The 11,203-nt window shown below is 37.6% G+C and overlaps 1 protein-coding gene and 1 pseudogene across 1 annotated transcript; both read left to right on the top strand.

Moving 5' to 3' along the window:
• Positions 1-1,894: 1,894 nt before the first annotated feature.
• On the top strand, positions 1,895-3,087 carry LOC110906612 (mannose/glucose-specific lectin-like). Its single transcript, XM_035982682.1, has 3 exons — positions 1,895-2,143; positions 2,226-2,666; positions 2,752-3,087. The coding sequence occupies exons 1-3, from the start codon at positions 1,895-1,897 to the stop codon at positions 3,004-3,006; spliced, it is 945 nt and encodes a 314-aa protein (XP_035838575.1). The 3' UTR covers positions 3,007-3,087.
• Positions 3,088-9,782: 6,695 nt separating this feature from the next.
• Positions 9,783-10,998, top strand: LOC118486324 (annotated as a pseudogene).
• The last annotated feature ends 205 nt before the right edge of the window (positions 10,999-11,203 follow it).

Genomic DNA, 11,203 nt, shown 5'->3' with positions numbered 1-11,203 from the left:
AACATAGTAGGTCCATTGGTGCGAATGAGATGATTTTTAGAACGAATAAGTGTCTTCGTGCAAAACAAATTTCAAATGATTGAAAATTCTCCTTCGTGCAAATGGGATGGCTTTCGCGCGAATGGGAACGTCGCTTCGTGCGAATGGAATGCCTTTCACGCGAATGGTTCTGTTGTTTAGAACCACCCGAATACTGTTGCATGTCACGAGTTTAAAAAAAAAACGAACTTTTCTAACTCTCATTTATACAATATTTAACACACGCTGTATCTAACCTATTCGCACAATGACAGACACACAAAATATGCACTAACAAGACCACCACTTGATCACGACCGAGCATTGTTTGGCCGACGACCAAAGAGGGTCTCTTCTACACGCCACTGTCACCGCAACTTTACCATTATCAACCACCACCACTAAGCTAACACTTCTGACCAGCGGGTGTAGAGAGTCTCTGTCGCCGGTAACGACTATAAACATCGTTGGTCACCATCACAGTCTGCACCTTAACCATTACCACCGTTAAAACCACAAAAAAAACCACCATTATGATCAACCTTTGTTATGGTCTACAATCGCAAGAAAGTAGGAACGATAGGAAAACAGAGTTTCCTCGCCTCTTAGTACTCATCAGAGCGAGTTTATACCACCGCCGATGTTCGCTGCGGGAACCACCATCGCTATTCACCGCTAGAACCACCGTCAAAATTTATACATGATGATAGTATATTCGGAATTTTATATAGCGATGTATTATATTGCTATAGACGAAAAAGGTAATCTACATCATTTTATAAAGAAACTAAACCGATTGATGCTGTTCAGACGGACCAATACATTAAAAAGATCGTTAAAATTTAAATATATTAATAACTTATTATGATATTAATGATCTACTATAATATTGAAATAATAAAAAAATGAAAAAAAAAAACTATATGTTATTATAAAAATAAAACTACCATTCATGAACAATTTCTAGATTAGTTTCGGATTATATATATTTATAAATGTTGGCATAAACCAAATTATCCTAAGATAAATCTGTGCACCTAATTTATTCTTCAACTTGTCACATCATCGCCCAAAATGATACACCATTGACGCGGATTTCGGTGTTAAAGCAAATTATACATACACCATATGTCATGGATGCCCCAATATCAAATTACCTATACTATATACTATTTGCTGCCCCAATGAGGGTGCACAAGATCCACCTCTTTATACCACTTTGAGATTGTAGAAGTTAAATTCGTTTTGAGAAACCAGTTTACAACCGATTCTCTCGTAGTTTTTTTTTTTTTAATTATTTTTATACTTTATAAGTTAAACCTACTTAATTAGTGTATATTGTGAAATTTTTTAGGAACCAAATAATAACTTGTAATATACTCAATCACAGATGTGCATCATTTTAGCAAATCCAAATCCGATCTGCCATAATATATACACCGTTTGATGCATGTTGAATTACTATTAATTATTAATCTATTTATCGAAGTCATAAAGCATGTTTTAGCGTGTTCCATTTGGTGCCCCCCATGTATATTAATTATATTATAAGGTTTTGAATTCAGATTTGTAGTAACACGTTATATATAAAAAGGTAATGGCATTGAACATGTGAGCTAAAAGACCTTTTTTTAATTAAAAGCAGACAAGGGGGGAGTAAGTAATACATCCTCTGTGAATAATTTACTAGATGGTAGGTACCAGTGTTTGCATATAAATGCACGGGACCTTATGCCTTCTTCCACATCAAGACACAGATCAAAAGAAGGGCTGAAAAGGTATGACTAATTAGCCAAATTCACGTTATATTTATGTTAAGTTCTGAATCTCTCTCTCTCTCTCTCTCTCTCTCTCTCTCTCTTTGATACAATACAGTATGGCAGGAGTACTAAACATCAAGAAAAGAGCGGGATTTATTCCGGTAGGACTTTGGGGAAGACAAAGCGGAGATCCTCAGAATGAGTGGTCTTTTGAACTTGATCAAGGCCAGAGGCTGAAAAAGATAACCATTGATCATGGTGATGATGTGATATACTCTCTCATGTTCACCACTGAAGCTGCTGGAGGTGTAGTGAACACTTCTAACAAATTTGGTGGTTGGAATGGTGGACAAACAGTTTCGGAGGTGAACGCATATATCTTAACTTAATCAACGCGCACACACACCACTTTAAGAAACGTAATAATATACCGTCTTGTTGGCACAGGTGATACTTGACTCGGACGAGGAAATAGTTGGAATTAAAGGAAGCGTTGGTACTAAAGCTCCGTATACAATAATTTCTTCACTCTCTTTTGTAACGAACAAGACCACCCATGGACCTTTTGGTGGAGCAACCAGTTCTGAGTTCTCCTTACCTTGGGAGAATGGCTCGTTAGTCGGGTTTTACGGCCTTGCTGGCTATTATATTGATGGCATTGGTGTCTATTTGAGACAAATCTTGAAGATCGGAACATGGGGAAAAACTCTTCCTGCAGGTCCGCAAAATAAGTGGTCTTTCAAACTTGAGCCAACTTATCACTTGACGAAGATAACCATTGATCATGGCGATCTCATATACTCTCTGATGTTCACCGCACAATACGGAGACTTAACATACACTTCTGAAAAGATGGGTGGTTGGAATGGTGGAGAAAATGTTTCTGAGGTAAAAAGTTGCCGACTTAAACAAGTTAACACAAATGATGCATGCATCATAATGTTTTTAAATCTAATCTTTCATAATTGATCAGATTACATTCGAAGGGGACGAAGAAATTAATGGCATTAGTGGCACAGTTGCATTGTCAAGGGGAACTTATGCGGGTCTCACAGTAGTTTCGTCAATATCATTCATGACCAATAAAAAAACCCATGGGCCATTTGGTGACGTAAGAGGGACGCCTTTTACAGTACCATGGAATGCGGGTTCATTCGCTGGATTTTACGGCCTTGCGGGTTATTATATTGATAGCATTGGTGTTTATTTGAAGGCTACAAACTACTGATGAAGCAGGTGGCGGTTAGTAGACGTTTGAAGAAGCTAGCTGGTTCAAGTTGTGCTGAGTAATATGGGATTGCAACTCTTTAGCCATTTGTTCAGAAAATAAATGAAGTTTGTTATGTCTTTTCTATTTACCAATATGTTTCCCTTTATGGTTTTCTGTTTAACTTGTTTTCTGTTTAACTTGTGATGAATAAAAGAAAGACTTGTTCCAGCATTTGGCATGTGTGTCTGTTCGTAAACCCTGATATTCCAAAACAAACAACTATGATAGGAACCCTGGATCTCTCGTCTCATTTTTTTTCTTAATATTAACTTGTGTCTGTTCGTAAACCCTGATGAACGTAGGAGATCTTTTAATTATAAGAACTATAAACGTATAGACATAGAATTTTCTTTTTTACACAAATGCATCCTTACTTTAAAAAATATAAAGCATCCAGACACTTGTAATAATGTGATGAACGTAGGCGATCGGTTTTTGTTCTACATAGCTATTAAAATTATTAGAGTACAAAATGTGAATTTAGGTGACAACATATTTTGTTTGTTTGTAAATTGAGTTTTGTGATTAAATGGATTGAGTATGCAACACAATTAAGGATCGCTATTGAAATTACATGTACTTATGAATAAATTCTACTCATATATACATTTATTTAAAATTCAACTCATATAGTACCCAAGCCGTCTATAACACACCATTTACAACATTTGATCTTTATATCTTCTCTTTATATTAGTTGGTTGTTTTCTATCCTTTTTTAAAACATAGAATATACAATTTTAAATACTTAAACTTCTCTATTTATTGAAAAGATTTTTTTTTTAATTTATTTATAGAGAGTTACAAAATTCTTGAATCAAACTAATTCTTGTTTATAACAATCAAATATAAATTTTATTGTTCTAAAATAAACGTTTAACATTGATATCATTCAAAAATGCGACGTTGACGGTTTCCGACCGCTGGAAAATGGTGTGTGGTTAATAAATGTGATGGTTGTTGAAGATGCTTTGAGTAAACAATGGAGTGGTGTTTTTTGACCATGGTTAAAATGGTGAATGATGACGGTGACAGTAAAAGGTGCCTGCGGTGGTTGTAACTTTGAGGTGATTCGAAAGTGCTATGGAGATGATTGTGATAGTAGTTGAGTCTGGTTGATGGTTGGTGGTTGTTAGCGGTAGTTAAGGGTGGTTTGCTTTCGAGTAGTACACTATGGAGTTTGAGGTATAATCGGGTGGAGGCGGAGAAGGAGACGGAGACGGGTAAAGCAACGGGTCAACTGAGGTCAATGGTTCAGATTCGGGCGACATGATGGAGGACTCGAACAGTAGAACTAACTAAATAGTTAAATATTTATTACTCTATTTTGTTAGTTACCGAATAAATTGTTTGCGTACCATGCGCGGTATTGATGAACTTAAATATATCTAGGGACGTATTAAGATAATGGTGATGTTTAGAACTTCACACCTCACATTTTAATACGAATACAACTATGATAGGAACCTTGATCTCTCGTCTTGTTTTTTTTTAATATAAACTTATGTCTCAAACTAAGTTCAGATAACTCCTTATATCGCATGGTTTATTAGTTTTTCACGTTTTGATTCCAGTCACCTGAAAGTACGTATAATTCTACTTGTTTTATAAAAAGTTTCGCGTTCGGATATCTAGTAAATCACGTTTGTTGATACATTATCAACTTGTTTTACGAGTTACAATGTGTCGTCGAAAATAAATATTCACTTATATTTATTTTTATAAAAGTCGCTTGAATCCGATTGGTTTTGTTTTTACAATAAAGCATGTTTGGTTTTTACGGATTTTTACAAAAAACGAGCAAAGTTTCCTCTGTTTTTGGACCATCCCGACAACACAAGTTGTCCATATAATTTTCAAAACGCAACAATATATATGTCTATATATATACGAGTTATATAAACTTGATTAATATATGATTTCATCATTCGCTTCGGTTTAAGCTCGTTTTCACGGGAATAATAACAATTATATAAACAACGTAAATTAATAATCGGGTCGTTAAACTTTTACCATTCTTCGTGCTGTCTCACTGACTGGTTTGACTGAGTTGACCGGTTGACCGAGTTGACTCATGTTGACTGAGGTGACCGGGTTTGGCCCGGGTGGACCGAGTTGACTCGGTTTGACCCGAAACCAAATCTGACCGTATTGAACTGTGTTGTCCCAAACCACCACTGAGCTAACCGAACCCAAAACTACCCCAAATCTGACCCGTTACAAGACCTGATCCAAACCCAAGATGCTAGCTTTTGACCGAGTTTGACCGAACCAAACGAAACTCCATCCTTTTGCTCGTAAACTAAACCCAAAACCACCTAGCACCACCACTGTTGACCCGACCGGAGCTCCGACGGCCACCACCGCCGTCGGGTGTCACCACCGCCACTACCATCTTTCACAATCAACAACAACAACATCATCATCTGTTCAGATGCGAAGACGAAGAAAGAAAAAAATGAGCACGCGCCGCTACCGCCGGGCGCGGCGTTTCTTTCTGATGGAAAAAGGAGTTCCCCCGTAGACGACGGCGCCGCTGTCGTCGTCGCTCCCTCTTCTCCAATTTCCCTATCTCCAGTCACTTCTCTCTGTCTCCCAAGAGGTGGTTGTGGTGAGTTAATATGAAAAGGGGGTTTGGGGGTGTTGTAGGTAACCCGCCGGAGAAACAGCCGACCAGCAGCCGGCCGGAGGTACTCTGGTCGCCGGTGTATGAAGAACGAGAGGGAGAGAAGAAGAAATGGGGGGGGGGAATGGTTGTGGATGTATATGTGTTTTAGAAATAGGGTTTAAAAAAAAGAAATGATGAATACGGAAAGAGAGCAGTGTGTGCGTGAGTCTGGATGGGATTAAAATGAAGGTGACAGGGTTTACAAGGCTTTAAATACTTAGGGTTTCCTTTGTGGGCTTGGGCCCAAGGGCCACAAGCCCACTTCATGTGTTTTAAGTGGTCCGTCTGCACCTACCAACCCGTTTTCAAACCCAAACTCCATGGAACAACGAGAAACATTATTTTAGGGTCAATAGTATTTAAATTAGTGTCATTAAAACACGTTTGACTCGTTCGTTCGTCGGTTACGTTAAATTCGCCTAAAATGCGTCATTTGTCGTTTCAATCCGTTTTTCAATCCAGTTTTGACTGTGGTTATTAAATTGGATTACGGAGCTGAATTATTATTATATTTCAGTTTTTAAGGTATTACATGTTTCCGATGCTTTAGTTTCGTTGCCGGTGCGTTTCTTCAGTCGCGTTTTTCGTTCACGTTTGCGTTTTGTGACGTTTAAAAGCACGATAAATTCGCAAAACCAAATTCTTGTGTTAAAATTATACGTATAAAATTTGTGATTATCGGCATTGTCAGTATATCGTTCGGTGTTAGTTCGTTATCGTTTAACGTTTTGCAAATTTCATGCAAATCACCATTCGCGCACTATAAAGTCGGATGAACGTTCCTTGGCACTCCAGAAGCCTAATTTAGTTAATTCACAAGTTAAAACACTACTAATTATTGTCTTAATGCTTGCATTGCGCGTAATAATAAACCGAAAATTGTCGGTTGTCACAAAATGAATCTTCACGTCTTTGTTTGCACGGTTCCAATCTCACTCTCATTTGCTATATCGAAATCTTCACCAATAATCACCAACTTGAAGTAACACAATGTGACTTCTCCGTCTCAACTTTAACCACATCCGCGTTCGGTTTTAGCGCATTTTTCTGCTTGATCCTCTGATCTTCAAAAACCCAACCGACATAGAAACTTCGAATCACCATATCGGTAAACTTCAAGTCTATGAATACCCACGAAAATCTGAAATCCCGTTTTTCGTAACCACCTTGAAGCACACTCTTGAATAATTAATCAGTGTAAATGGTAATGTCCACAATCAACAAATTTTCATCAGATAACAAATCATTTGCTTATGCATTTAGATCTCAGAAACATTCTTCCACGATCAGATTCACATTCTTCCTATTCAGTCACGATATAGTTGTATAGTCTTCTTCGTTAGTTCCCGCAACAACTTAATCAACAAAGATTGTCATTCCCCGGCGGTTAGTCCGAAAAACAATTCCTCTGCTCGAAGATTAACCATTCTGACACTTTAGACTATCACAAAGCTGTGATATCTTATAAGTATCCACAATACTGATACATCTCTTGACGCTAATCCTGCTGACCGGCTTGATGAAGACCTGAGACATAAACCCTAAGACATCAATCTGACCCTGATCTGTAGAATCTGAACATCCTATGATCACGAACTAACGAATCCAGATCTTATGCATCCCCGGATAATTTGAAGTCGGAACCACCCGAATACTGTTAAATGTCACGAATTTTAAAAATTCTAGAATTTCAATATACTATGAAATTTTTATTCCCCCTCATTTTTGCAAATTCTGACTACTCTAATCTCATCACTGAATTTCCCCCTCAAACTTGGCAAATCCAGTCCACTATTTTCACACTGAAAAACTCCACTTTGCAGAAAAATTAGTCATTTTGATCTACAAAAGTGGGTTTTTCATCATTGTGGATTTTTCGATTTGCCCCGTAAATAGTCAGATAACCCTGATGATAAACAGTCTGCATAGGTATCAATAATACCCCATTATCTTTAACAATCGGTGATCGCAACATCAAATCTATTCTCTAAAGTCCCTGACGGTGTCCCCGAATAACCCGTATTTGTCGGTAAAATCTCCAAAAATTTTCAATCACCAATTTTTTTCTGGATTCTTGTCTCGTCGCCGCGATAAAAAAAATGCCCTTTTTAGGCATTTGGCTCATTCGTGCGAATGAAGTAGGTCCATTGATGTGAATGAGATGATTTTTTGAATGAATAAGTGTCTTGGTGCAAAAGGAATTTCAAATGATTGAAAATTCCCCTTCGTGCAAATGGGATGCCTTTCGCGCGAATGGGAATGTCGCTTCATGCGAATGGAATGCCTTTCACGTGAATGGTTCTGTTGTTCGGAACCACCCGAATACTGTTGCATGTCACGAATTAAAAAAAAACGAACTTTTCTAACTCTCATCTATACAATATCTAACACACGCTGTATGTAACCTATTTGCACAGTGACAGACACACAAAATATGCACTAACAAGACCACCACTTGATTACGACTGAGCACTGTTTGACCGACGACCAAAGAGGGTCTCTTCTACAGGCCACTATTACCGCAACTTTACCATTATCAACCACCACCACCGGTCCACCACTAAGCTAACACTTCTGACCAGCGGGTGTAGAGGGTCTCTATTGCCGGCAACCACCATAAACATCATTGGTCACCATGACAGTCTTCACCTTAACCATTACCACCGTTAAAACCACACAAAAAAAAAAACCCACCATTATCATCAACCTTTGTTATGGTCTACAATCGCAAGAAAGTAGGAACTATAGGAAAACAGAGTGTCCTCGTCTCTCAATACTCATCTCATCGGAGCGAGTTTATACCACCGCCGGTGTTCGCTGCGGTAACCACCATCGCTATTCACCGCTGGAACCACCGTCAAAATTTATACCTGATGATGGTATATTCGGAATTTTATATAGCCCTGTATTATATTGCTATAGACGAAAAAGGTAATCTACATCATTTTATAAAGAAACTAAACCGACCGATGCTGATCAGACGGACCAATACATTAAAAAGATTGTTAAAAGTTGAAATTTAAATATATTAATAACTTGTTATAATATTAATGATCTATTATAATATTGAGATAATAAATATATGAAAAAAAAACTATATTTTATTATAAAAATAAAACTACCATTCATGAACAATTTCTAGATTAGTTTCTGATTATATATATTTATAAATGTTGGCACCTGTACACCTATTTCATTCTAATATGGCCAATTGCACAATATATTTGTATGATTCTTCAACTTGCCACATTATGGCCCAAAGTGATACACGATTGATGCGGATTTATGTGTTAAAGCAAATTATACATACACGATATGTCACAGATGCCCCAATAGCAAATTACATATACTATATATTATTGCTGCCCCAGTGAGGCTGCGATAGGACAAGATCCGCCACTTTATACCACTTTGAGATTCTAGAAGTTAAATTCGTTTATGAGAAACCAGTTTGGAGTCGTAGTTTTTTTTAATTATTTTTATACTTTATAAGTTAAACCTACTTAATTAGTGTTTATTGTGAAATTTTTCGGGAACCAAATGATAACTTGTAATATACTCAGACACAGATGTGCATCAACAACAGTGATATTGATCATGCATTTTAGCAAATCCAAATCCGATCTGCCATAATATATATACCCTTTGATGCACGTTGAATTACTATTAATTATTAATCTATTTATCGAAGTCATAAAGCATGTTTTAGCGTGTTCCATTTGGTGCCCCCCATGTATATTAATTGTATTATAAGGTTTTGAATTCAGATTTGTAGTAACACGTTATATATAAAAAGGTAATGGCATTGAACATGTGAGCTAAAAGACCTTTTTTTAATTAAAAGCAGACAAGGGGGGAGTAAGTAATACATCCTCTGTGAATAATTTACTAGATGGTAGGTACCAGTGTTTGCATATAAATGCACGGGACCTTATGCCTTCTTCCACATCAAGACACAGATCAAAAGAAGGGCTGAAAAGGTATGACTAATTAGCCAAATTCACGTTATATTTATGTTAAGTTCTGAATCTCTCTCTCTCTCTCTCTCTCTTTGATACAATACAGTATGGCAGGAATACTAAACATCAAGAAAAGAGCGGGAATTATTCCGGTAGGACTTTGGGGAAGACAAAGCGGAGATCCTCAGAATGAGTGGTCTTTTGAACTTGATCAAGGCCAGAGGCTGAAAAAGATAACCATTGATCATGGTGATGATGTGATATACTCTCTCATGTTCACCACTGAAGCTGCTGGAGGTGTAGTGAACACTTCTAACAAATTTGGTGGTTGGAATGGTGGACAAACAGTTTCAGAGGTGAACGCATATATCTTAACCTAATCAACGCGCACACACACCACTTTAAGAAACGTAATAATATACCTTCTTGTTGGCACAGGTGACGCTTGACTCGGACGAGGAAATAGTTGGAATTAAAGGAAGCGTTGGTACTAAAGCTCCTTATACAATAATTTCTTCACTCTCTTTTGTAACGAACAAGACCACCCATGGACCTTTTGGTGGAGCAACCAGTGCGGAGTTCTCCTTACCTTGGGAGAATGGCTCGTTAGTCGGGTTTTACGGCCTTGCTGGCTATTATATTGATGGCATTGGTGTCTATTTGAGACAAATCTTGAAGATCGGAACATGGGGAAAAACTCTTCCTGCAGGTCCGCAAAATAATTGGTCTTTCAAACTTGAGCCAACTTATCACTTGACGAAGATAACCATTGATCATGGCGATCTCATATACTCTCTGATGTTCACCGCACAATACACAATACGGAGACTTAACATACACTTCTGAAAAGATGGGTGGTTGGAATGGTGGAGAAAATGTTTCTGAAGTAAAAAGTTGCCGACTTAAACAAGTTAACACAAATGATGCATGCATCATAATGTTTTTAAATCTAATCTTTCATAATTGATCAGATTACATTCGAAGGGGACGAAGAAATTAATGGCATTAGTGGCACAGTTGCATTGTCAAGGGGAACTTATGCGGGTCTCACAGTAGTTTCGTCAATATCATTCATGACCAATAAAAAAACCCATGGGCCATTTGGTGACGTAAGAGGGACGCCTTTTACAGTACCATGGAATGCGGGTTCATTCGCTGGATTTTACGGCCTTGCGGGTTATTATATTGATAGCATTGGTGTTTATTTGAAGGCTACAAACTACTGATGAAGCAGGTGGCGGTTAGTAGACGTTTGAAGAAGCTAGCTGGTTCAAGTTGTGCTGAGTAATCTGGGATTGCAACTCTTTAGCCATTTGTTCAGAAAATAAATGAAGTTTGTTATGTCTTTTCTATTTACCAATATGTTTCCCCTTATCGTTTTCTGTTTAACTTGTGATGAATAAAAGTAAGACTTGTTCCAGCATTTGGCAAGTGTATCTGTTCATAGGGGAATTGGCCTGTAATAATCCCACCTAAACCTTATTGGCCATTAATAATCCCACCTCAGAATATTCCCCCCACCAGTCCC

This window comes from Helianthus annuus, chromosome 14 (genome assembly GCF_002127325.2).
Source record: "Helianthus annuus cultivar XRQ/B chromosome 14, HanXRQr2.0-SUNRISE, whole genome shotgun sequence".
In the NCBI taxonomy this organism is placed as follows: Eukaryota; Viridiplantae; Streptophyta; class Magnoliopsida; order Asterales; family Asteraceae; genus Helianthus; species Helianthus annuus.
Note: the sequence above shows the minus strand (reverse complement) of the source record. Positions and strands in the feature narration are given on the sequence as shown.

Coding starts and splice junctions, on each gene's coding strand:
- LOC110906612 (XM_035982682.1), top strand. CDS start 1,895: ATGGCAGGAGTACTAAACATCAAGAAAAGAGCGGGATTTATTCCGGTA. Junction 2,144..2,225: donor GTGGACAAACAGTTTCGGAG/GTGAACGCATAT, acceptor TTGTTGGCACAG/GTGATACTTGACTCGGACGA. Junction 2,667..2,751: donor GTGGAGAAAATGTTTCTGAG/GTAAAAAGTTGC, acceptor ATAATTGATCAG/ATTACATTCGAAGGGGACGA.